We start from the raw sequence: 26,610 nt of genomic DNA, 5'->3' as shown, positions 1-26,610 counted from the left end.
ATTTTACATTAATTTAGTTGCACGTGAGCACTGATGAAAATTGTACTAATATGCTGCAAAATAACAAAGGTCATCATTTAAGTACAGACTACAAAAAAGTAAAGGCATTCATAATGCAAAGGGGAAGTTAAACATATACAAAACACTCTGTTAAAATGAAAACAAAATCTCCATACATGAGATACTCAATTTAATAAAACATATGAGAAAGGACTGCATGCAAAAGAAAAAAAAAATCAAGCTTTTATTATTACTGCTTTCAGTATCTTATTATGCTTGATGTACAGGCTTTGTAAAATACACCATTAAATACATAGTTAAAACATCTAGATACAGTATGTGAGAACACAAGACACTATCTTCAAGGCATTATTCTAACAGTAATGTCAGCGAGTTTGAGATTTCAATGGCTTCCTTTACAAACAGGAATTCAAAAGCCATTTTATAACCGTACTCACTTTTGTAAAGTGTAAAGATTAAAGCTTAACTGCAATGTATGGTCCTATCCAGTTATCAGCTAGTTCTCTAAGGGTACTGTAACGACGCTCAAATTCTTCACTACTGCACTCTGTAAGAAGGCGAGTAATCTCCTGGGATACAGAGGATTTCATAAGCTGTTTTTCAGCAGGCCAACTCCAAGAACTTTTAAGAACATCTAAAATATTTTCATCACCATCTGAACTACAACTTCCCTTTTTCCAGCAATCATGGATCATATGTCTGTCAGGTACACTCTTATTTTCATTCAGTACTGCAAGGATGTGCCTACAGGGTAACTTATAGTTTTGATTAAATGCACAGCTGCAACTTTTTAAATCATTACTGACTATGTGTGCATCTTCTAGAAGCTGGATACTGATATCATTCTCATTCGTGCCCATTAGCTGTACAGATTTCTGGGTCACAGCCAGTTCATTCAGACAAAGCACAGCTGCTGGTTCCATGCATATGTCTATTAATGACTGCTTCAATGCATCCTCACCCTGTGCAGTACCTGGATCTGCACGGACTTTGCTGTAAAGGTCAGGATGAGAGTGTAAAGAGCCTTCATTGACATCTGGAAAAAATAAGAGGGTTCTCCTGCGATCATCCTTCTGAGATTTCTGATTCTTGTCTGCAACGCCTGATACAGTACCATTAATCAAATGTTCTGCAAAGCAGTAATAACTAACTTCTTTGACAAGCTGTGCAATCAACATTTCTAATCCAACATCTCTGGTTGCAATATCCTCAACTGTTTGGACAATTGCTTCAAGGTCTTGAATGTATCTTATTCGACTTGAACTGCTTTCACGTTTGTGACCACCCCATAATTTTACTTTAAACAACCAATGCATGTTCAAATGCAGCAAAAATGTGGGCTCAGCAAATTCCATGAAAAGGCTACGCAGCTTCTCCAGGTTATGCTCTGTAGGTGTGCACAAAACATCTGTCAGAGCACTAAGAAGCAAAGCTTCCTCTTTCTTGTCCAGTGACATCTGAAAGACCTTCTGCTGGAGAATCTTGGCTATGCTATAAATAGACAGATGAACATCTGCTTGAAATTCCTTCTTAAGAACACCAGCTGATTTGAATCCATCATCAACAAGTATAGTATTTACATGCTTCCAAGCTGGATTAAACTCTTTGAATTTTTTACATAGCTCAGAGAAAGCTTCACAGGAATCATCTTTTGGTACAGCAAAATGAACAACCTTTAGGGCTGACTCTGTAGAGTTTGGAGGGGGTGAAACTTCCACAATGAAAGCATAAATCACCTTTCCCTTGGGATTGCAAGTCTTATGCAACAACAATACTGACGGGGACTCTATAAAAGATCTGCCCATCTGGCTTGTTTGGAAATTCAGGACCTCCAGTTCATAATTACTGCTTAAGTCATAATGCACCAAGGAACCACCAAAGGTCAGAAGTTCGTTAATTGCTGGTAAAGCCATTTCTAGACATTCGGGTATACATCTAAAGATGTGTTAAAAGTTACAGTTCCACTTCCAGGGACAGTACACAAAGTTTTTGCAAGACGTGTTCAAACCTTGCAGAATTTTCCTGGAAATAAAATGAAGAAATATTACTATGATGAAGCTAGGTTATCATTTCAGATGCTTCAGTAACCTGCCTGGGGTGTTACCATTCTTCATGTCAACCTAATATCATTCACAAATATGCAGATCTTTGTTAAGCTTCATAACTTCCAACATGTACGTTTAAATAGTGATTATTTTTCAGAAAACTGGAGAATCACACTTTTGCTGTGGAAATGTCAAAGAATTACACAGACAAATGTTACAGCATGATTTTACTTATTTTCCTTTTTGTAAATAGCCCTTTATTTTTTAACCCACACCAATACATTCAATCCAGTATATGGATTTATATCAAACAACACCAACAGAGCGGTTACCTGAATATTCATCTAGATGGGACATGCTCTATCAGATACAACACTATATAGTATTAATTCTACTGAAAGGAGACTTTCTTCAAAATAGGAGTTGGTGAAAGTCCAGCGATTCCTACTTTGAGGAAAGTCTATGGAAGTAGGAGCTGAGAAATTGTTGGTTGCAGGCCTGTGTGTGGACAACTGCTACTTTAGGGAAAGTGTGTATAAGATTGAGAGATAGGCTAAGGAAAGTGTGTGCTTGAATGCAAGATGTTTCACTGAAAGTATGTGTGTTAGATTAGAGAAGTGAAGCTTGTATATGTGCGAATTTGTGTGTGTATGTGTGTGTGTGTGTGTGTGTGTGTGTGTGTGTGTGTGTGTGTGTGTGTGTGTGTGTGTGTGTGTGTGTGTGCGTGAGAGAGAGAGAGACACACACACAGAGTAGCACTGAAAGGTTTATGAGTGTATGTGGGTGGAAGGCTGATGTACACAAGCATGCGTGCAAGACAGATAAGCGAGTATGTGTGCGCTCATGTCTGTATGAGAGAGATCTATGGAAGCTCCTCCTTTTCCTCACTTTAGTGCTATTTCTGAGTCAATACATATTATATACGTGTATACATACACGTGTGTGTGTGTGTGTGTATGTATTTTATATATATATATATATATATATATATATATATATATATAGATTATGTATATATGTATATATATATATATATATATATATATATATATATATATATATATATATATATATATATATATCTATGCGTGCGTGTGTGTGTGTGTACACACACACACACACCTCTCTCAAGTTGAAAGGTTTTTAAAAAGCTGACAGGATATGCCACTGCCACTGAACAGTGGAGTTCAATGACTGTACGGCTTTAGTTCCAATAAACATTTAATTCCTGGACTGACAAATTATACAACAGATATACAGATTAAATGTGCAGATATAAACAGATAAAAAAGGTAAATGGAGGGCATGCAATTTAGCAAAGTTTTGGCTCACTTGGACTAACCCAGTCAACAAATGTCAAATAAACAAATAAATAAAGACAGTCAGTTCTCCCACAATATGCAGCTCTTCATTCATTTTAAGCAAAGATTTATTAAGGGATAATGTTATACCAACCCTATGTCTGAATGAGTGCATTTGTTCATGAAGCTTCTCCATCAAAAATCTTCATTTTAAAGTTTAATTTTTCATGCCTGCCCTATGCAGCATTTTTTTTTACATCATAAACTTTGCAATAACATTACCAAGAACTAAGACCCAAACTCAAAAAAAGGTTAACATGCTTCCCTATTTCCCAGACACAGGGCATTAACAAGCACAAGGTAAAATTCTAACGGGAGTGCATCGTTCCTTAAACAAGGAAGCAAACATATTTTGATTCAAGTCTTATTGTGCTAAAAGCCGTAAAGTCTTACCATTCTGATCTCAGCTGTTTTAATGAAGAACAAACGCCAGATCCCAAATCTGGGAAGCCAGGAGAAATAAGCTCATGCTTTTGCTGGGCCAGCTGCTTGTTAAATTGAGCAACTTTTACCTGCTCCACAGAACAGAAAATCTAAAGCAAATGTAACGACTTAAAAGCTAGGGATGCTGGAATGTTTTACATCACTGACCTTGACCACCACCTACCTTACCCTGAAAAATAGTTCCTTAACCAATGATAACTGAAAGCACCAGCTAATTATGGTGTGTGTGTGTGTGTGTGTGTGTGTGTGTGTGTGTGTGTGTGTGTGTGTGTGTGTGTGTATTTTAACAACCTTGGATATAAAAAAGGTGTACTAAATCTGTGTATTCTTCCAACATGTAGCAACACTGAACATCCCTCCTATAATGCATTTTCTGGCTTATTACTGAAAAATAGAAGTATTTATCTATTCTTCTTTACTGCTAGTCAGAAGATGCATCTGTGTTTCAAAGAAATCCCTGTGATGCACGGTAACCTATTCATTTTAGGTATTCCCCTCAGAGGAATGTAAAATGTGAATGTATTTTGTACCTTTAACAAACAGACAGACAGCCAAGTGAGATAGCTAAGTAAATTGGATTATTTTTCATTAATGTGGGTCATTTAAACAGTTTGTGCAAAAATTTCATTTTGTTCTCATAACAGGCAGGAAATACAGACAGAATTGAAGCTAGTTTCCATAACACTGTCTTCACTACCAAGATATTATGAAAAATAGTTATGCATTAAGAGTGATGGGCTGTGAAAATTTCTATGGAGTTAATACAAGAACAGTACAAAGATGAAGAGAAAAAAATTCACTGTAAATTACATGCAACTGCATATAATCAATGCATGTCTGTTGAAACTTGAGAACAGCAAACAGTTTATATAAAAGGTCTATAGTGTCTAATGAAGACTGGGTGCATATTAGAAGGTCGTTTTTTTTTTTACTTTACTTTTTGCCCTTTAAAATGAAGCAAGTGTGGGAAGTGAAACTAACCAGAAAAGTTAAGAAGTGGAATGAGACCCATACTAGGCAAGGAAAACCTTGGGAAAGGAATGCAAGAATTAGGAAATTGTTAAAAATTCCTTGAGAAGAGAAAATAAACTTGAGTAAAGGTTTAGCAGACATTAAAGTGCATTCCCTCTTTTAATTAGGAAAAAAGTACGATCGTGAGGTCAGGAAAAGTGAAGAAGAAGAATAAAATAGCCTGGGAGCAAATAATGATTGATGAGTGAGAAAGACAAGGAGGAGAAAAAAGTAAACTGCAGACTTGGATAGTGAAATAAATGACAGTACAGACAATTTCCACAAACGTTAGTCCCAGGAGAGAAAAAAAAAAAAGAGTACAAAAAGAAGACAGAAAAAAAGACACTGATAGAGACAGTAATGTAATTACTATTTATACCTTTCTATAACAGAAAACAGGAAGGAAAACAATTGTAATGGAGGGAAGAAAACAAAAAAAACAAAAATGAAATGTAAAAAATATGAGCTGTCTGAGTGGTATACAGAAAGAAAAGTGAGTATATCTGTATGTACTGGTGCTGACATTTTCCCAAGGGTATTGAAGATCCATTAGTATAGACAACTGCCCTCATTTTTTGGGAAATAAGTTTGAAAGAAGATACACGATGTAGTCAATAAAAATGACAATATATCAAATGATAAAAAAATGTAATAAATAAAGTGTCATGATAGATTTTGGAATTCAAGAGAATTTGACTGAAGAGTTAAAGAGGTCAAAACAAGCCAATTTTATAATCCTGGAATAATTTTCAATCAAACAACTCTAGAAGACTTAAAAATAGATTTTTTATAACTGCAGAAAAACTGGGGAAGAAAGATCAAGGGTTAAAGAAACCCTAGTTGGATATCACTGACGGCTGCAATACGCGGGAAGACCAAGCAGACAACAAAATGGAAACAAACAGTTACCATTCACTAAACAATTAAAAACAAGTGATCAAGTTAACAGAACATCAACACACTAAGAACAAAAGGTCCCAAGGCCAAAAAACAAAGAAGAGGAGGAAAATATATTTGAGGGGATGGAAGGAGGAGTTAATGGTCTAAAGAGAAAGGAAGGAGACAACGCAGGGAAGGGATGACATCAGAGAAAGAACAAATAAGAGATTAAACTTCAACAAATGTAAATAAAGTAAAGTAAAGCAGGAAATGAGAGTGACAAAAAAAGGAATACACTGAGACAGAGAAGACAAACACAGGTTACATATGAGTGTGGCTAAGGAAGTTAAGACATACTCCAAACCAAGAAGAAACAGGCAATCCACTGTGAATACAAGTCCTCGAAACCAAAAATAATCATAGGAAATACAGCAGTATGAAGGACGACAGACAGCAGAGCAAATTAAAACAATATAACTTTAATGGAGATCAGCGCTTTCGCACCTGTATACTAGTGCTTCTTTAGACCAAACAAAATAAAACATAAAACATTTAGATAAAAAACATTCAAACATTACTAAAAATGAATATGACAAAGCCCTAGGAATCTATTGAACAATCAACCAAAAAATGCTCAATAATTGGATATGTGTGTGTGTGTGTGTGTGTGTGTGTGTGTGTGTGTGTGTGTGTGTGTGTGTGTGTGTGTGTGTGTATGTCACATGATATAAAAGTATGCCAATGAACGGTAAGACCAAAGAACCAAATAGTGTAGGGGATACCATACAAATGCCGGAACAGTAATGAAAGGGCAGTGAATCAGAAGCTACAGTACCAATTAATATTCAAAGCATATGAACACAAATACATATATAAATATATTAATCCCAGTTCATGTGGTGGTGATATAGTGACTCGCACTGAAGTAGTGGAAATGGAATGGATTTCGAGGCTGGGGGCACACCTCGACATGGGGTTAAATGATCATATTCCACTAAAGCCGCTGCTGAAGAAGAGACGGCTTTAATGGATTTTATCCATTTACTTGAATTGTTTCTTCATGAGATATGTCGCTTGTGGTTTAGGTTTTATTTTCATTTTTTTATTCTTATTATGTTTTAGTCTATTAACATGTTTTAGCTTGGTTTTTAGATAGTTTATGCCTACGTACCTTTAAATGGTATGTCTGTGAATGTTTGAATACACATGCTTTTTACGTTGCTATAGCCTATTGGTTTAAAGTGCTCTTGAAGTGATGTCACTTGTATAAAATCTGTAATGTGGCAATTAATGTCTGTCTGAAGAAGCGGTTATGTAATACTGTGAAAGTGCTAACGTATTTTCTTTTTCTTCTTGTGTCTGCATTAAAACTTTGGTACGTTTACAAGTGCTGGCTGTGCTGCTCGGTTAATTTAATACTACAGTACTATCATGTCTTTCTGCCTGCTTTGTTGGAATTTTAATACTACATATATAAAAACATCAAGAATGCTTCTCAGATTAACTAAAACCATACCATCGAAACATAAATAAATAAATATCAACTAAACAGCCAATAAATAAACAACATAAGGACATAGCAACAAACAGTACTGGTGTTACCACTGAAGTTCTAACAACCACAGACCATTTAATGAAGAAAAAACTATACATATATGCACATACTAGTCAGTAGTGATACAGCAATACTTTAATGTAATGGACGTGGATTCTCAGCTAAGCACTCCATAACCCAAAATTTAAAATGGTGTTCATCCCCACACTCCAGAGCATGTTTGGCGAGGGCATTCTTCTGTGCTCAGACGCTTTCAATATTAATTGGTACTGCAGCTTCTGATTCAGAAGGACTACTGGTGAGGCAGGAAGACTGACTTGCTCAATTTGTCTGCTAAGACAATGGACTTGTCTGGGATGTACACTGCAGCAAGAAAATGCTGGGAATGCGTGCCCACTGCCTCACGCTTATGGCTTCTTGACATAAGGGGCACAATCAGGTTCCACCTTGTTTGTTAATGTACCGGACCACAGACACTGTCCAGCTGTATTGGTATCACACTCCTTTGGAGGTGGGGGGGTTCTGAAAGGCCTGCAACATAAAGAGCACTGCCTGCATCTCCAGGGTACTGATGTGAAGGCTTGACGTGGTCTAGGAAGAACCTGTCAAAATGATCCCTCACCTCACAGGAGAGGCATCTGTAGTTACCTTGGCACTCAGTGGGGGGAATCACAAAGGGGCTATAAACAAAAGCAAGGAGAAAGGAAGTTGCACTAGGTATAAATACAATGGAAAAAGATATGTGCTAAATAAAGATGGGATAAAATTTCACATATAAACTAGGAGAAGAAGCAGAGAAATAGGAAGATGTTTTGGGAAGAAGTACAAAATGCCTAGTTAATACTGAAACAATAAGGAAAAGTTTTTTTTGAATGAAAGTAAGCCACAAATAAAGAAACTAACAACAGAAAAAAATCACCCAGCTGAATGCCTCAATGGCTTTAAATAATTTGAAACAGAATTACACAACATAAGCTCTTTATATATTGCTTTTAGATTTGTCCTCAACCATTGCCAGTGGAAACAGAATAATAATGTTAGAGAAAGGCATAAGAGAAAGAGAGGAAGTGGTAGATATAACTGTGACATGCTACACATCAACCCGTGCTCATGTAAAAAACAAGGACAAATGACAGAAAAGTTCATAAAAAAGGGTAAGCAGGCAAGGTGGTACTTTAATACCCTATGTAATAAGGCATGTTGGTTGCATGGTACAGACACTACCACATGCCCAGGGGTGCCTGTAAGACATACACCTGTAGGGACACTGTGGCAGTATCTGTACCATGCACACCCCCAAGTGTCTTACTGCACTTAAAAATGGGCAGCTGTATTTTTTTTTTTTTTTTTTGCAGTTTGAATTTTGCAAAGGGTAACTATATGTTTTGTGGTGTATTTTAATGTAAAACAGTTCCTTAACCCATTTAACAAATTGATAACTGTGCAGGTTTAAACAAAGTCATTACACACTTTTTCTTTTTATCTGTGTAAGCAAGCCCAATGGGCACAAGTATCCAAGGGTGACCCAGGAGAGCTATCTGGTTAAGTGACTTGCACAGAGTTGCTCAGTAGGCAAAATGAAGGTGGCAAGAATCAAACCCTACCTTGCATACATTAAGCAGCTGGTTAAAGGCTCAGAACCGTAATCCTCTGCTTTAACTGCCAGACTTTTCCAGTAGGATTTAGCTCTTTTGTTTTTTTTTTAATAGGGTTGGGAGGGTGGCCTAATGGTTAAGGTGTTTGCCTTACAAACACAAGGTGCAGGATTTGAGTCTCACAAGGGATAATTGGCTAGGCTTAAAATGGTTCACAAGGGCAGTTAGCCTAGTACTAATCTATGAACCTATGAATAGACTTCAACAGAAAACAAACAAACCACCTCACAAACACATATTGAAATATACTAAAACAGTCACATGATCTCAGTAACATCCAATTTAGGAAAAAAATGTACATTCAGAAAATTGGTGCATCAAACCTTTATATTACTTGCTTTCATAGGAAGTTATTAGGCTGTTGGCCCCGAGGTCCTTACAAGCCTAGCCAAGAATTTAGCCCATGTTCCAACAAGTCAGCACCCTATGCCACTGTCCAGCAGGGACACAGGTGGAATCCCAGGGGTGTATTTTCTGTTCCTCATCCAGTTATCCAGGTTTTGCTTAAAAAGGGTTAATGAGATACTCTGCTTTACATGGAGAGGGAGTCTATTCCACAAAAGGAGGAGTCTCTGGGAACAAATCTGTCCCACTAACAAGTCCTACTGATGTCACAGACCAGGTTGAGGTCGCGAATGCGGGTTACTTGAGTGGAGCTTGACTTGCGGACATGCAGCAGTTCCATCAGGGAGGGGTTTGAGATTGCTTTGTATGCCAGATAGATGTCACCTCTGAGGAGTCTATAGGAGACCAATTAGAGGGGGTAAGGGCTTTTAGCCTATCTGTGCAGGGTAAATGTTTGAGGCCCTGGATTCTCCGGGTGAGGAACCTCTGTGGTCTCTCCAGCTACTCCATGTGATTTGTGAAGTACATGCCGAAAGGAACACTGTACTCGATAATGGGTACAGTTTTGTACCTACCATAAATGTAGATGTTCGAGTGTATACACTGCTGCAGTCATTACACTTGGGTTATCCTGCCGTCAGGCGGTTCCCCAGTTGGCCTGAGTTCCAAAGTCTTGGTCCAGCGTCGGTTGCTGTCGCCTCTTCCCAGACGTTAGTGCGACAGGGGTATATAAGATGCAGCCGACGCCATTTTCTTCAGTTTTTCTTGCCCCAGATGTCAGGTGCCCCCAAATAGGTAGGCAATTCAAACCGCTAATAAAACATACATAAGAAAAGCAAACAACAACTTTCAGTTACCAGCAAATACTCCCCATAGGTAGTATAGGGTAGAAGACATAGGCATGTACCAGCAAATAAGAGGGGAAGGAGGGAGGGTAACCTGGACTGCAGCAGTGTATACACTCTAACATCTACATTTATGGTAGGTACAAAACTGTACTACGTTCATCATGTTACACTGCTGCAGTCATTACACTTGGGTAGAAGCCCAAAGCTGAGTAAGGGTGGCTGGTTCTATAAGGCATTAGGGGTGGCTATAAGGCCCTGCAGCACAGCAGTGGCGAAGACAGCTCTGGATTTAGAGTATAAAGGCAGATGGTAATGCTTGGTGAAGGTATGCACAGAGCTCCATGTTGCTGCTTCCAAAATATCCTTGGTAGGTACTCTTCTGAGGTAGGCAGTTGAAGTGGCTGTTGCCCTGGTGGAGTGGGATCTAATGCTGCTAGGTACAGGTTTCCCATAGTGTGTATAGCAGACATGTATACAATGTCCTATCCATTTTGAAATGATCTGTTTTGAAATGGCTTTTCCCTGTGCTCCTGCAGCGTATGCTACCAATAATTGCTCAGATTTTCTGAAAGCTTTGGTTTTCTGCAAGTAGAAGCGTAACTGCCTGTGAAAGTCCAAAGAATGCAGTAGTCTCTCCCCTTTATTCTGTGGTTTTGGATAAAAAGTTGGCAAGTGAATAGTTTGGTTTAGAGCCACACTTGATACCACCTTTGGCATAAACGTAGGGTTAGTTCTTAAAGACACGCTGTCCTGGTGGAAAATGAGGAAAGGTTCCACTGCCATTAGTGCCTGTAATTCTGAAACTCTTCGTGCTGATGTTATTGCCAGGAGCAGAGCAGTTTTTCAAGAGATATATTTTAATTCTGTTGTGTTAGCTGGCTCAAAAGGAGGTAAAGTTAATTTTTCCAAAACAAAGTTGAGGTCCCAAGTTGGAGTAGGTGCTCTACAGGGCGGTCTTATGTTTTTAGCCCCTCTGAGGTATTGTTTTATCAAAGGATTAGAGAAAATTGGTGGATCTGTGTTGTAATGAGCAAACATGTTAGAGGCGCGGATCTTGATGGATGAAAAAGAGAGACCTTTGTCCAGCATCTCAGTTAAATATTGTAGTATCTGAGGAATGTTTGGGACAAGAGGGTCAAGGCTGTGAGCCTGGTTCCAGGCACAGAATCTCTTCCATTTATCAGAGTAGGCTTTCCTGGTACTAGGCCTTCTGGCCTCCAGAATGACATCCATAACAGCTTTGGAGAGAGGCATTGCTTGCTTGACTAAGGAATCTTCCATGCAGCTAGGTTTAAGGTCTTTAGCTGGCTGTGAAGTATCTGATTGTTGTGCTGAGTCAGCAGATGTGGGATTTGAGGCAAAATCCAGGGTGGTTCTTGTGCTAAGTTCTTTAAGATTGGGTACCAGTGCTGGCGTGGCCAGTCTGGTGCAATCAGGATCATCTTTGGCTCTTCTTGCCTGGCTTTTATGAGTACCTTTGGAAGGAGAGGTAGTGGTGGGAAAGCGTATACTTGTAGGTTTTTCCAGCTGAATGAGAGGGCATCCACTTTCCATGCTTGTGGATGGTAACTCCTTGTGCAGAATTTCTGTAGCTGGCAGTTCATTGGGGATGTAAACAGATCTATGTCTGGGCTCCACCATTTCTGTGTTATCATTCTGAATATTTGTGGATTCAATTCCCATTCGTGGGGATCCATGATGTTTCTGCTTAAGTCGTCTGCCAGTGTGTTTTTCTCTCCTGGCAGGAATTGTGCTTGCAGATGAACTTGATAGTTTAGAGCTGTGTTCCACAAGGTCATGGCATGCCTGCAAAGGGGGTAGGAGTGAGTGCCCCCTTGCTTGTTTATGTACCACATAACTGTGGTGTTGTCTGTCTTTAGTAGTAGTTGTCCTGGATGCAGTAGGTCCTTGAAAGCTATAAGGGCATTTTGTACAGCTAGCATATCTTTTTGGTTGATGTGTAGATGCCTTTGTTCTGCGGGCCACTTGCCCTGAATACATTTTCCTTGCATGTGTGCTCCCCTGGCGTAATCCGATGCATCTGTTGTCAGTGTTTGCCTGGCTGTGGGTTGAGTAAAAGGCTGTCCCTTGTTGAGGTGACAAGCTTGAGCCCACCATTGAAACTCCTGTTGAAGGCAAGGAATTAGTGGTATAACTGTTTCCAAACTTTGACAGTGTTGAGACCATACACTCTTTAGGTACCATTGTAGTTTCCTCATATGCAGTCTGGCATATGGAATTAGTAGTATGCAAGATGCCATGTAACCCAAGGCCTGCAGAATTTTTCTTGCAGGGAGTTGGGTCTTTGTTGCCATCAATTGAAAGTATTGAGTCAGTTGTCCTTGCTTGTCTGGTGTGAGATAAGCTATCTGGGCTGTTGTGTTCAAGCTGGCACCCAGGAATATTATCTCTTGTGAGGGCACTAGTTTTGATTTATTTTCGTTTACTGTGTACCCCAGGCAACTTAACTTTTTTACAAATGCCAGATGGTTTAGTCTCCTTGCTCTCTGCTTGAATCAGGCAGTTGTCCAGGTATGGATAAATTTGAATTCCTTTCTGTCTGCAAAATGCAATTACTGGTGCCAGGCACTTTGTGAAGACCCTGGGTGCAGTAGATAAGCCAAAGGGCAGTGCAGAGAATTGATAGTGCATTGAACCAGCTATGAATCTGAGGTATCTTCTGCAGTTTTGTCTAATAGGGACATGCAGGTATGCCTCCTTGAGGTCCAAGGTCACGAGTCAAGCCTTCTTGCCCAGCATGGGAAGAAGCTGCTGTAGTGTCAACATTTTGAATTTCGGAACATCCAGGTAAGTGTTTAGAGAAGAAAATTCCAGAATGGTCCTCCAGGCTTTGTCCTTTCTGGGAACCAGAAAGAGTCTTGAGTAAAATCCTTGTCCTTGCTCCTGTGGTGGTACCTTCTGAATAGCTCTCATGTCCATGAGTGCTGTAATTTGTTTTTGAGCCTCTGCCCATTGATTTGGTGGCAGATTTGGCATTCCATTTAACCTTGGCAGAGTGTGAAAGTGGAACCTGTAATCTTGAGATACAATGTTGAGAACCCATTTGTCTTTGGTGATCCAATGCCAATTGTGATAGAAAAGTGCCAGTTTTCCTCCCAAGGGGGCTGCCAAGAGAGAGCTGTTTGGCAGCTGTAGTGGGAAGTCATTGAGGCTGCTTTTTACATGGTTGGGGCCTGTCTTCCCCTTCTTTCTGGCCTGGTGCACCCCATTATCAAGGCCTGTAAGGACCTTGTGGTTGGCCTCTACCTCTTGGATGTCTGTATCTGCCCCTTTGAGGTCTGTCTGTAACTGGAAAGGACCAATTCTTTGTTGGCCAATTTCTGCTAAAACGAGGAGGCTGAACCTGTAAGAAATCCTTCACTGTTTGCATAGATTTTGCCTTATCCTCCATTTTCTTTAATACCTCTTCTGCCTTAACTCCAAATAACACATCCTGCTGCAAAGGTGCATCCAATAATTTTGCTTTAATATGATCTGGTAACGTATGTTCTTTTAACCAAGCATGTCTTCTAATGACAGAGCCTGTAATTGCTGCTCTACAAGAGGCCTCTAAAGAATCAAAACCACATTGCAAAGTACGTTTTCCCACTTGTTCAGCTGCATGCAATAAATCTTTTAGTTATGTACTTACCATAACTTTAGATGTTTGGGATCCATCTCGCCTACATTCTGTACTGATGTGTTCGGAGCCGATCCTCGGCTCCGACTCGGCACGCTATACTATAGAGCGAAGTCTCTAATTGGCTGAGCTATTCTACATCCTAGGATGCACCACTACTGCTTCCCCAGATCTTGTTTGTCCGTACACATGCACACACACACAGACTGTTGGTATAACATTGCCAGGTGTTTCAAGATGAAACGGCTAAACTGAACCGCCCGGTCTCTTCTGATCTCCAAGGCAGGGGGAAGGAGGGTGGGTTATTAGGAATGTAGGCGAGATGGATCCCAAACATCTAAAGTTATGGTAAGTACATAACTAAAAGATGTTATGTGATCCTATCTCGCCTACATTCTGTACTGATGGGACAGCGTCCCTAGCACCTGATTCCTGGGTGGCTCACTGGAAAACACTCCTGAGAACTGTGGAACCGAAGGAAGCTCGCCCCGAGATGCCACGTCCAATTTGTAATGAGAAATGAAGGTGTGAGGAGAAGACCAGGTAGCCACAGCACAAATGTCACTAATGGCAAGCTTGGAATGAAAGGCTGTCGAAGTAGCCATAGCCCTTGTAGAATGAGCTTTCACAGTGGTTGTAAGCTCTTTATTAGAAAGAAAGTAAGTATGACTGATACAGTCTCTGATCCACTTGGCAATAGTGACCTTCGTGACGGCTTTGCCCAATTTATTGTCCGAAAAGGACACAAACAACTGATCTGTTTTCCGTATTTGGTGCGTCCTACCTAAATAGAAACGCAACTGCCTGTGAACATCCAATGAGTGGAAGATGTATTCCACTCTGTCTGAGTAGTTTGGGAAGAAAACTGGAAGCTCCAATGACTGTTGAAGACAAAAACTAGAACAAACTTTGGGAACAAAGGATGGATTAGGCCTGAGGGATACTCTATCCTTGTGAAAAACCAGGTACGGTGGTTTGACACATAGGGCTTGAAGTTCCGAAACTCTTCTGGCTGATGTAATTGCTACCAAAAAAGCAGTCTTCCAAGAAAGAAATTTCAAGTCACAACTTGCTGCCGGTTCGAAGGGGGAAGAGGTCAAAGCACCTAATACGAAATTAAGATCCCAAGGTAGAGTGGGATGAGAAATCGGAGGTCGTAGCAGCCCAGCACCTTTCATGAAGGCTTTACACAACTTATTGCTCATCAAAGGTGGGTCTATACTTTCATGAAAATTAGAAATAGCTGCCAATTGAACCTTGATGGTAGAGACCAAAGAACCTTGATTGAATAAAGAAGCTAAAAACTTCAAAACTTCTGACACCGGGGCAGTAATGGGATCTAATCCCCGGAGTTGGGCCCAAATAGCAAATCTCTTCCATTTGCTGTTATACATTTTTTTAGTCGAAGCCTTGTGGGCCAAGGACAAGATATGTATGACTTCCGAATCCAAAACATGGTTCCTGACTATGGTTGGAAGTGGAGGAGCCAAGCTGTTAACCTCAACGAGTGAAGGGACTGATGAAGCTGTCCCGACTGGTGGATCAAGAGGTCTGGAATCTGGTCCAGGAACCATGGACCGTCCAGTGCATATTTCCGAAGAAAGGGCAGCCAGACTTGACGAGGCAAGTATGGGGCAACTAAAATCATCTTGCTCTGCAAGAGAATCGCCTTCTGGATCACCCTGGGAAGAAGGGGAACCGGTGGAAAGGCGTACAGTAGGCCGGTGGGCCAAGCTTGGACTAGGGCGTCCTTGGGAAATTCCCCCGGAACTGGGGTGAGAGAGAAGAACTGTTGACATTTCGTGTTGAGAGGAGTTGCAAAGAGGTCGCAACAAGGATTTCCCCATCTTCTGAAAATCTGAGTTGCCACTCTGTCGTTCAGAGACCACTCATGCGGGGAGAGAATAGTTCTGCTCAGTCTGTCGGCTATCACATTGGATCTCCCCGGAATGTGTGTTGCTACCAAGAAACGGTTGGTTGCAATCGCCCAGTCCCATACTTTCATGGCCTCTCTGCAAAGGGGGTAGGACCTGGTCCCTCCCTGCTTGTTCAGGTACCAGACTACTGACATGTTGTCGGACTGAATGGCAATCATGCCCTGGGGGAGGTAACTGTGTAGTGCTTGTAGCGATAGAAGCACCGCCCTCATTTCCAGTATGTTGATATGGAGGGAACTCTCGTCGGAGTGCCACTTGCCTTGGACTGACCTGCCCAGGTAATGTCCCCCTCACCCCGTCTGGGAGGCGTCCGTAGTCAAACTTTCACCTGGGAGGCTATCTTAGGTCAAGCAAAGCCAGTTTTGAGGTTAATTGATTCCCAACTACCTCTCTATTAACTGGGAGGCCCAATACAGGCCCAATAATCCTCAACCTTGTGAATTCAGATACCATGGAGTGGCTGGTCTGCACTCCTACAAGGGGAATAAATATCCTAGATTTGGTACTCACAAACATAGGACAGCACCCCCCCCCACTTCATGTGTGATGTCCTCACTGGCAAGTTCGAATCACAAAATGGTCTCCCAGGAAATTAAGGTGAAACTAGACCCCCCACACACACAATGAATGCTAGAAACTTTAAAAACTTTTCTAAAGCAAACTATCTCATATTAAGTGAAGGCATAGCTAGCTTCTAAGCTCCTCTAAATCCAGAAAATACAGAAGACTTTACAGAGGAGTACACAAAAGCCCTGTATGATCACACAAACAACTGCATAGACATGGCAGTACAGAACCAAAATAAGCCCAGATCAAACCTCAAACACAAGCCACCCTGGTGGTCTTCTGGTCTTAATATGTTGTACAACCAAAGAAAGAAAATCCTGTTGAGAAGTAACAGGGGATGTGCACACCACAGCAATAAGTCCCTCATTAGTACAAACAAGTGAATCAGGGAACTAGTAATGTTTCTGAAAGCTGACTTTGAGGTAAAAATAGCCTCCAAAGCTAAGGATAGCCATAAGGCATTTTTCAGTTATGTCTGCAATCTTAAGGGCAGCACCCAACAATGTGTGGAATTAGTTATTGAAGGCAACACCCAACAATGTGTGGAATTAGTTATAGAAGGCATCTCCTATACTCAGCAAGCAGATATAGCAAATCTACTGGCCGATAAATTCAGCTCAAACTTCACTCCCCCATCACCCCCCAGTTCTCCCCAGGAAATCCCCTCCACCATTCCTCCTCCAATTCTCACCAATGAACAGGTGGCCATTGCACTCTCGAGAGCTAAAAACATGACATCAATGGGGCCCGACGATATATCAGGTTGCCTCACATAATTTAAATCACGACCTAGCAGGTCCGATAGGATCTTGATCTAACCATAGTGGAAAGCAACTATGGTCATCCCTCTGGATAACAGATGATGTCATCTTGCCTGGAAAATTACAGACCCATATGCTTAACTAGTTTTGTTTGTAAGGACATGGAAAGAGTAATCATGGACCTGACAATTAAAGGCATATGAAACCTCCAAGCACTGGACCCAATCCAATCTGGCTTTGTCAAGCGCAGGCCATGCCTATTAAATCTGGTGGGCTTCTTTGAGAATGTCACTAAAGCCATGGATGAGGGGACTAACAGTGCATACCACCTTCTTAGACTTGGCCAAGGCATTTGGCACAATTCCTCACTCAGGTATTATAAATAAACTCATAAAACTGAGCATCTATCCCTATATCACCAAATGGATAGCGAACTGAGTCAAAGACAGGACACATGTAGTCAAAGCGGGTCATTCAAGTTCCAGCAAGAGGCCAGTTACTAGTGGTGTGCCAATGTGCTCAGTGCTAGGACCACTCCTTTTCAGAATTTACTTCTCGGACAACAAGGCCAATATGGAAGGCCTCTGGATGACAAAGTTTCCAGACAACTTCAAGCTAGGGCAATCAATGAATCAACCAGTGATGTAGATATCCTTCAAGAGGGGCTAAAACAGGCAATGGCTGATGCCAGAACCACGGCCTGAAGCTAAATGTGAATAAATGCATTATCTTACCCTTTTGAAAATTAAATACCCCTGCTAATTACAACATTAACAACACACCCTTAAGAGCAGACTCAGAGGTAAGGGATCTAGGTGCACAGGTGGACAGTATCCTGAACTTTGACAATCACGTGTCTACAGTGGTAAGGAAGTCATTCAATGTGGCACAATTTACAAGCAAAGGTATGGCATCCAAACCCAGAGAGATCACAGTCCACTGTACAAAGCCATCATTGGACCGATAATAGAGTACAATGCACCATTTGGAAATGTACTTGACCAGGGACTTGCAACAGCTGGAGTGACCTCAGAGGTTCCTCACTAAGACAATAAAGGGTGTTAACAACAAGTACTATATGCAGACAGACTGAAATTCCTTTGTCTTTACTCTCATCTCTTATAGACTATTAAGGGGCGACCTATTCCTGAACTACAAGGTACTCAAAAATCCAGCCTTGATGAAGCTGGCACATATCCACAAGACAAACAGTATGAGGATCACCTGTTCCAAGGATCTAAACTTAATCAGTGTGTCAAACAGAACATGCTGGAGTGACAGATGTGTATCCCAGAGACTGCCACTTCTTTGGAATAGGTTTCATACTCACATGAAGCAGAGTCCTTCCCTGGCTCTCTTCAAGACCAGTGTGGATCAATGGACTGGGAACCATAAATTCACACCTGGGGTGGTGCCCATGTCCTTTATAGATAAAGGCATCAAGGCACAGTCACAGGTTACACTGGCTAAGCTTGTAAAGGTTCCTCAGTTTTTATCCTAGTAATCTCCTATGAACCTATAAACCTATACTTAGCCCCCCTCAGCTGCCTATATAGTCTGATGAGACAGTTTTTCTCTTCATGGGAATTATCCTTGCTGATTTTTGCCATATTTTTCTCCCTTTTAATGTATATCCTGTTTAATCTAGGGTGCCACCAGGATGGTTTGTTTCTGGGGCTAGTCCTAGGCTTACTTCTGGTAAGTATAGCAGCCTCTATGCGGTCACTGACATTGCTGTAGAGAGTCTGCGAACAATACAGCATAGGCTGCTGTGTTCTCAGGATTTGGAGGGGCACTGAAATTTGACAAACCATCACTTAATAAAGGGTAATTTGCCTTGGAATAGTTCCCAACTGTTACTGGTTTTAATAGGATTACAGAGTTGATTCTGAAGGTGACAGCTTTATGTTCGAACCTTACCAGTGAGGATAAGCCATGGGGGTGGGGGGGGGGTCAGCATTCTTCCATACTTGAGAGCACAAGGTCCAGCATATTGGAGCCTCTAGTGGGTTTATTCATTATTTGATCAAGGGTGTCTGTATTCAGAAAGTCCAGGAATCTCTGTGCTTGTAGATGTGAGGCTGTGTGGGATTCCCTGTATACAGAGGGGTAGTTAAAGCCTCCCATGAATAGGGCATTAGGTTGGATTGCTGACTACAATAGGTTCAAGTATGCACTGTCAGCTTCCTGGGACATGAAGGATGACATATAGTTGGCTAGGATATGGTGTGGGATTTTGTCTATTGCGATCAGCATGTGGAGGAACTCCAGCATGTCATCCTGTTTGATCACCCTAGAAGTATGTTTGTTAGTGATGTATATTGAGACACCTCCAATTTTAGCTCTTGTCTATGCAGTTACTGGTCTAAAAGTGTGGAAGGCACTGAAACCTTGCACTGTTGGGGTATACTCTGCCACTTTCAACCACGTCTCTGTAACTGCATAATGTCTATTATGCTCGACTGTGAGGAGGGCTTGGATGGAGTGAAGTTTTTCATTTAGGCTCCTGGCATTAAGCAGCAACATCTTGAGGTTCAGCTGAGTTGATTTTGGTATGTTGGTAAGCCTGTCAATTTGGCATTGCATAAGAACAGCACTATGAGGATGGATAATGTTTTAGCCAGTATTTGAAAGCCTAGAGGGAAAAAGGTGCAGACCATCCTTGGAAAAGTGTCTGTTAACCATTCCTCCCAAGCAAGTTCCCCCTGAAAAATATTGGATCCCCTTAGAATAATAGGAGAAAGACAGCCAGTTGTTGACATCAATAATTTTTGCTCATACTGTAGTATCATCTTCGGTGATAGTAATATGCTAGACTCATATCAACCTGAGACACACAGTCTGAAAGCTCCATAATGCCTCTCTTCTTATATAGTCCTGGGAGGTACAGCTCACATTACTTATACCTACATGGATTATGATGGAATCATACTGGTACCTGTGGCGTAATGACTTGAGTGCATTCATAACTTGGTGGATCCTGGCTCCAGGTAAGCAACTAACAGTTCTCTTCTCCTTGTTCAGCCCGGTAAGAAGGGCATCAGTATATCTTAGAATGCAGGCCTCTTATGATGAGAGTCCTGGGAAGCATGTTTGCTTGCCTTAGGGGGCTTAGTGTCTGGGGTTCCACTGACAGTGACAGCGTGGATGGTGTTAGATGTTTTTTCAAGAGTGCGTTTGGGCTTAGTACTGCACAGCTTTGACAATAGGCAGTCTAGGCAATGTTTGTTGTTTGGGAAAGTTGCTTTTCAGTGCCACAGCCTACATTAGTCTGAGTGTGAGTGAATGTGAGTGTGAGTGTGTGTGAGCGTGTGTGAGTGAATGTGAGTGTGAGTGTGTGTGAGCGTGTGTGAGTGTGTGTGAGTGTGTGTGAGTGTGTGTGAGTGTGTGTGAGTGTGAGCGTGTGTGTGAGTGTGTGTGAGTGTGAGCGTGTGTGTGTGTGTGTGTGTGTGTGTGTGTGCGCTCTGATGCGAGAATTTAGCCTCCAGTGTTATTGTGCAAGTACACCTCTCGCATACTATATCTGAAGGATTAAATGGTTGTTAGTAAACATTGTCTCAAGATGCCCATATCTACCAAACTGGCTACAAAGAATTTAGTGAGTGGGCTACAAGGAGTACAGGTAGGGGTAGCCTACTAAGTTGGACAGACAGGATTTCCAGACAATTTGGATTCTTAACAGGTAAGAATTATTCTTAATGAAAAGTGTGTACTTTATCTAAAAAAAATTGTTCTAAGAGTAAGAGAAAATGATCTCTCAGAAATTCGAAGTACATTTTCAAAAATGTTAACACAGTTCTCTGTGTAGACAGTAATATAGACTACTTAGATATAGCACAGAACACAGGATTGAGATCCAGTTATACGAAGTAAAATTTTCACTAACAAGAAGAAATAAAAATTGGAGGTAAAGTATCACCAAGATGCCAATGTAGACTGGACAAACAGGAAAATGGAATTCTGTTCTTAATGTACAGTATAGATTACATTAAACTAAGAAGGCATCCTTTAGTAAAAATGTATTTATTTGTAACTGTTTACCAGGGTAGTGCACGCATCTCAGTGGACCATTTGCAGGCACAGTCCGGGTCAACAGGATCACACAAGAATTAAAAAAAAAAAAAAAAAAAATGCTTACAGACACAAGGCTATGCTAAAAGCAAATTTTATATATACATATATATATATATATATATATATATATATATATATATATATATATATATATATATATATATATATGTGTGTGTGTGTGTATACATATATATATATATATATGTATATATATATATATACGGAATCACTACTTAATCCCGAAAGTACACAATCCCGAAGCCCACAATACCGAGACTATAATCCCTAAACACCACATTACCGGCATGTTAAAAGCGCGAAATTGAAAATCGCCAAAGTACTACATACATACAGCACACACACAAACATATACACAGCCTCCCCCATAACCAAACAAACCACCCTACACTAAAGATAAGCAGGGGGGCTTCACCCCCCTGCACACCCCCCAACTTTAATATTCCAACTCTGAGATCGCACAAACATACACACAAGGCAAACTCACACCCACACATTAAAGCTCCTCACACACACACACACACACACACACACACACACACACACACACACACACACACACACACTAAAGCCCCTCACAAACACACACTTACACACATACTTACCTGAACCGCAACACCAGAAGAGCTAACTCAAAATCCCTTACCATCGGGATTTTGAATTTCGCGCTTCTGGTCTTTCGGTAATGTGCGGTTTGCACTAACTCAAAATCCCTTACCATCTGGATTTTGAATTTTGCGCTTCTGGCCTTTCGGTAATGTGCGGTTTCGGCTACATGGTCTCGAGCTTTTGAAATTCGAGATTTCAAAAGTTCAAGATTTAATAGTGTTATACATATATATATATATATATATATACACATATATATATATATACATATATATATATATATATATATATATATATATAGATATATATATATATATATATATATATATCACACACACACACACACACACACATATATATATATATATATATATATATATTTAAAAATATTTACAGATGCAAGAATATGCTACAACATTTAGTTCAAGAAACAGTTAAAAGTCAAAACATGGACAGAACATAGAATTATGCTTAGCAGAGCTTTATGGGTAGGATATAGCCATAATGACTGAGATGGCTTATGCTACAGGGGTAGCTGTTGTCTGAAGTCAGTAATTTTTGACATTTGAGAGAGGCAGGAATGGAGTCCCACAGTTTAAGTGGTAGGATGAAGAATGCATGGTCAGTGTAATAAAATTTACTTTTTGGAATTAGTAGGGTGGGTTAAGATTGAAGAATACCACTGAGATAATATGCACAGGTTTTTGTGAAAAGTTTATGAGTGAGAGGGGATGATGTCTCAGGAGAAAGAGCTTTGTGAATTAGTGATCCTATTAGGAGGAAGGCTCTCAGATGTACTTGGAGCCGCTTACCTTTGGCAAGAGTTAGGCAGTGATGCTCATTATTGTGGAAGTTAGTAATGAACCGGAAGATTTTATTGGAGATGATTTGTAAAGTGTTGGCATTTTTCTTTAAGGTTGCAGCTATAATGGGTAGTTCATAATCAACAAGCCTTTGAGAACTGAAGATTAAAATATATACTTAAGCGTGGAGTGCAGATAGTGAACTGCATTGTTTTCCCTAAGAGTGGAAAAAAAAACAGTTTTCAATAATTCTAAGTAAAATGTAAAAAACAAGAGTAAGATGGTGAAACAGGCACAACATGCAATTATACCCATATAGACAAAAGATGTAATTGTAAATTAAATTTATAATTGTATGTTAAATTTGGGAGGGGGGTGTATTGCATATTGTAGTAACAAGTGACAAACAATGAAAATAAACCAAAACCAAACTGAGAAAGAGCTTACTGACTTCACCATTCTTTCAAATTTCCCTCAACTTTCTCACTTTCTTACCATGCTGTCAGCAACTGCCTAGCAGGACTTGACTGCAGGGTGGAGTGAACAGTGACTATGGGAACTGGGACAAAATGCTAGTGATGTGCATGCACTGTAAAAATACTGGGACGAGTTGAATGTCCTCATGAAGCACTAGAAACCTTTTGGAACACACGGGTTATCCCTGCAAGACATTTGCAGCAACGCACAATAGTTTGTGCTGCTTCAGGAAATTGAAAAATAAGGTTCTAGTGCTAGTCTTTGCTAGGGGATGGGAGGTGAGTTACAGGTATAAATTCTGCAGCTGCTCGCAAAGCCTTGACTGCAGCACTTGCGCGCACACACACACACACACACACACACACACACACACACACACACACACACACACACACACACACACAGCTGGCAACTGGTACCCCCACCCCCAAAAAATAAATAAATACTGTGCTCCAGTAGATCAGCTTTGTTAGTGAAAATACACTGTTCACAGAAGAAAGGACACAGGAAACTGACACCTCCCTAGATGGAACATTTCCAAAAGTGAAATGAACAGTGACAGATTATAATGTTGTTGAAGACAGCAGCAAATGTATTTAAAAGCAATGAAGTTGGAGATATTTAGTTATTTTAAGGCCGGGTAAGGTACAGTACTGACATTTTGGTCCTGTACTGGTTTAATACTCTCCATACAGATACAATTGAATTTGCAGCATTCACTTTATTCTCTTTTTCCCATGGTTTACTAAATCACCAAGAAAGCCCGATGATTAAAACAATAAGGTCAATATATTAAACATTAATAAAGGTCACCAGTGAAATTGCTCATGGTTACAAGATGGCTGCACTGCTATATACTATAATAACCAATGCAGTTAGTAAAAACATACCTTTTACATGTGGAGCTCAATTCCCCTATTTCATGAGAAAAACGAAGCAGCAGGCCAGCAACCAGCTACTTGGGGACTGCGTTTCTATTGTCCTTCATTCTCTATTCTTCTTCTAATCCTGCACCAAAAATCACTTCCACGGTTTTAGTGTTTAGTCCAATCCAATGCGCAAAAATCTTGGTTTTCACTTATTGATGATCTACATCAAAAGTAAAAAAAAAATGCTCATCTGGTATAAAGACATGTTGCTGCTAGAAGCACAATACATTGCTGATGCCCTTCAAATGAGAAGTAATTACTCAAAGCATAATTATGAGTAGACAAACTGGTATCAAGATATGGGAAAACCAAACCAAAATGTTATCAGCTAACCAAAATAAGTAACAGACTTTCACAAGTACTTGTGAAATAAAAGAAAAAAAAAAAGAAAAACAACCAGTGACCCTTTACAACCTGACACATTACAACTTAAAGCACTCCATAGAAATTTTAGAGGCAGATTAACTACAATATAAAAAATGCAAGTACTTATAGACATGGCAGCCAACGGCTGATTAGAACTCATGTTTGGGAAAATAAAAAGACTTTCCCCAATAAACACTACAAGAAAAATGTAGCCAAGCTAGAGTTTTCACTGTGTGATATCTTACACCTCCTATAATAGTGGCCCCATGGGATATATGCAAATTGACCCCTTAAGGACATCAAGTGTTTCAGTTACATGGCTTCTGAATGTCCATGACTTTTTACTTTTTCTTTTTAAGTCTTTGTGGATACATTCAGGCCAATGAAGCCAAATCTCACTAGCTGTGGACATGCATGTTTCGGCCTTCTTATGACCTCATCAGCACAGCATAAGTGGACTGTTTGGCTATACTTTAGAAACACTGGTTCTTTAAACCCAGCTGATGTCCATAATAATTAAGGTGTCTGCAAAATATTCCAACTAACATTCAAACCAAAGAGAAGAAAGGTCATACATACAAACCAATTAGTAAAAGCTACAAGAAAGGTCATAAGAAGGCCGAAACATGCATGCCCACATCTAGTGGCTTCATTGGCCTGAATGCATCTACAAAGTTTTAAAAAGAAAAAGTAAAATTTCATGGATATTCAGAAGCCATATAGCTGAAACATTTGATGTCCTTAAGGAGTCATTTGCATATATCCCATGGGCCTCTATTACAGGATGTTTAAACTAGCATGGCTAGGTTTTTTGTAGCTTTTACTAACTGGTTTGTCTGTGTGACTTTTTTACTCTTTGGTATCCCCAAACAAATCACAATCAACAGAACATGCTGGAGGGACAGGTTCATAACCCAGAAAATGCCCATGCTACGGAACAGACTTCCCATACATGTCAAGCAGAGCACCTCACTGGCCCTCTTCTTGAGAAATATTGACGAGTGGATGAGAAATAGAAAATTCACCCTAGGAATCACTCCAGTGGCTTTACTCAACAGAGGCACTGGGAACTAAGGTCGGGTGGCATGACGCCATGGTAATCCTTTGGGCTAGGCTTGTAAAGGCTCCAGGGCCATTAGCCTAGTACACACCTATGAACCTATACACAACATGCTTACAATGTCACTACTACCAGGATGAAGCCATTTCCTGCGCAAAATTACAAAAACTGCCCCAGTGCTCCTGGACCCGGTCAGCAACCTTCCCTTAGCGTGGTACAGTACCTCTTCTACTGCTCCCTCCCTGAAAGGCGCACTACGAGAGCAGAACCCTGTGCAAGTTAAAAATAAAAGAAAATTCTCTGCTAGTCCCTACATACCAAAATAATAGCAAGGTACAGTCCCTCTTCTACTGCTCCCTCCCTGAAAGGCACACTACGATAGAAGAACCCTGTGCAAGTAAAAAATAAAAGAAAATTCTCTGCTAGTCTTACATACCCAAAGAAAGGCAAGGTACAGCTCCTCTTCTACTGCTCCTTCCCTGAAAGGTGCACTAAGACAGAAGAACCCTGTGCAAGTAAAAAATAAAAGAAAATTCGGTACTTACGTATTATTGCAACCGCATTCTGAATTACTTACTTTGCAGTTGTGCTTATGCTGCGGACATTTATTGGCTGTATGTTTAAACATTTAATAGTTGGCGAGGAAAGTGCTATTTTAACTTTCTACTGGCATCTTGTTTGAGTACACCCTGCATTCTCATAAAGTTATACACATTTCCTAGCCTTGCTATTGCTTTTCTGTCTGTAAGTAGTAGTAGGCGGCCCACAGTTTCACTTGCATGCCGCATAATCCAATGGATTTTCCCAATGGTGTACGATAACCTGACATGAGTTAGGGGTTGCAGGGCTCCAATCTGATGTTAACATAATGAAGGGGCCAAGGCAACAGTGAATTACGCAAACATAAATTCATAACCCAACTACCCTAAGAAAGTACTCCAACAGGAAAGGGGGGAAAAAACAGAACCTAAACAGTTGCACAAAATAATGATTTGGTAGAATTTTACAACAGTTGCTCTGCTAACCTCTGACTTACAGAAACACGTTATAGCAGCCTATGCTCAGTTCAAATGGACAAAAAAATGAGGTAGGTTGTTCCCCGAAGTGACAATAAAACACTTCATGTAAACCAGACCATAGAAAAACACTACAGAGAATTCTGAGTTCATGTCAAGCTTTGGATAGCGCTAAAGTAGAACGACCAC

At 40.4% G+C, this 26,610-nt stretch overlaps 1 protein-coding gene across 1 annotated transcript; it reads right to left on the bottom strand.

Moving 5' to 3' along the window:
* Nucleotides 1–222: 222 nt before the first annotated feature.
* On the bottom strand, nt 223–25,911 carry ZSWIM1 (zinc finger SWIM-type containing 1). The gene is made up of 3 exons (XM_044072186.1): nt 25,842–25,911; nt 23,941–24,139; nt 223–2,043 (listed from the first exon to the last, which is right to left on the bottom strand). The coding sequence occupies exon 3, from the start codon at nt 1,932–1,934 to the stop codon at nt 477–479; it is 1,458 nt and encodes a 485-aa protein (XP_043928121.1). The 5' UTR covers nt 1,935–2,043; nt 23,941–24,139; nt 25,842–25,911; the 3' UTR covers nt 223–476.
* Between the last annotated feature and the right edge of the window lie 699 nt (nt 25,912–26,610).

The sequence above is a fragment of the Protopterus annectens genome, chromosome 5.part0 (genome assembly GCF_019279795.1).
Source record: "Protopterus annectens isolate FY-2018-M chromosome 5.part0, PAN1.0, whole genome shotgun sequence".
Classification (NCBI taxonomy): domain Eukaryota; kingdom Metazoa; phylum Chordata; order Ceratodontiformes; family Protopteridae; genus Protopterus; species Protopterus annectens.
This window is presented reverse-complemented; position numbering and strand designations above follow the sequence as displayed.

What these genes read in the sequence shown, in the direction of transcription:
- ZSWIM1 (XM_044072186.1), bottom strand. Translation starts at nt 1,934, where the DNA reads ATGGCTTTACCAGCAATTAACGAACTTCTGACCTTTGGTGGTTCCTTG.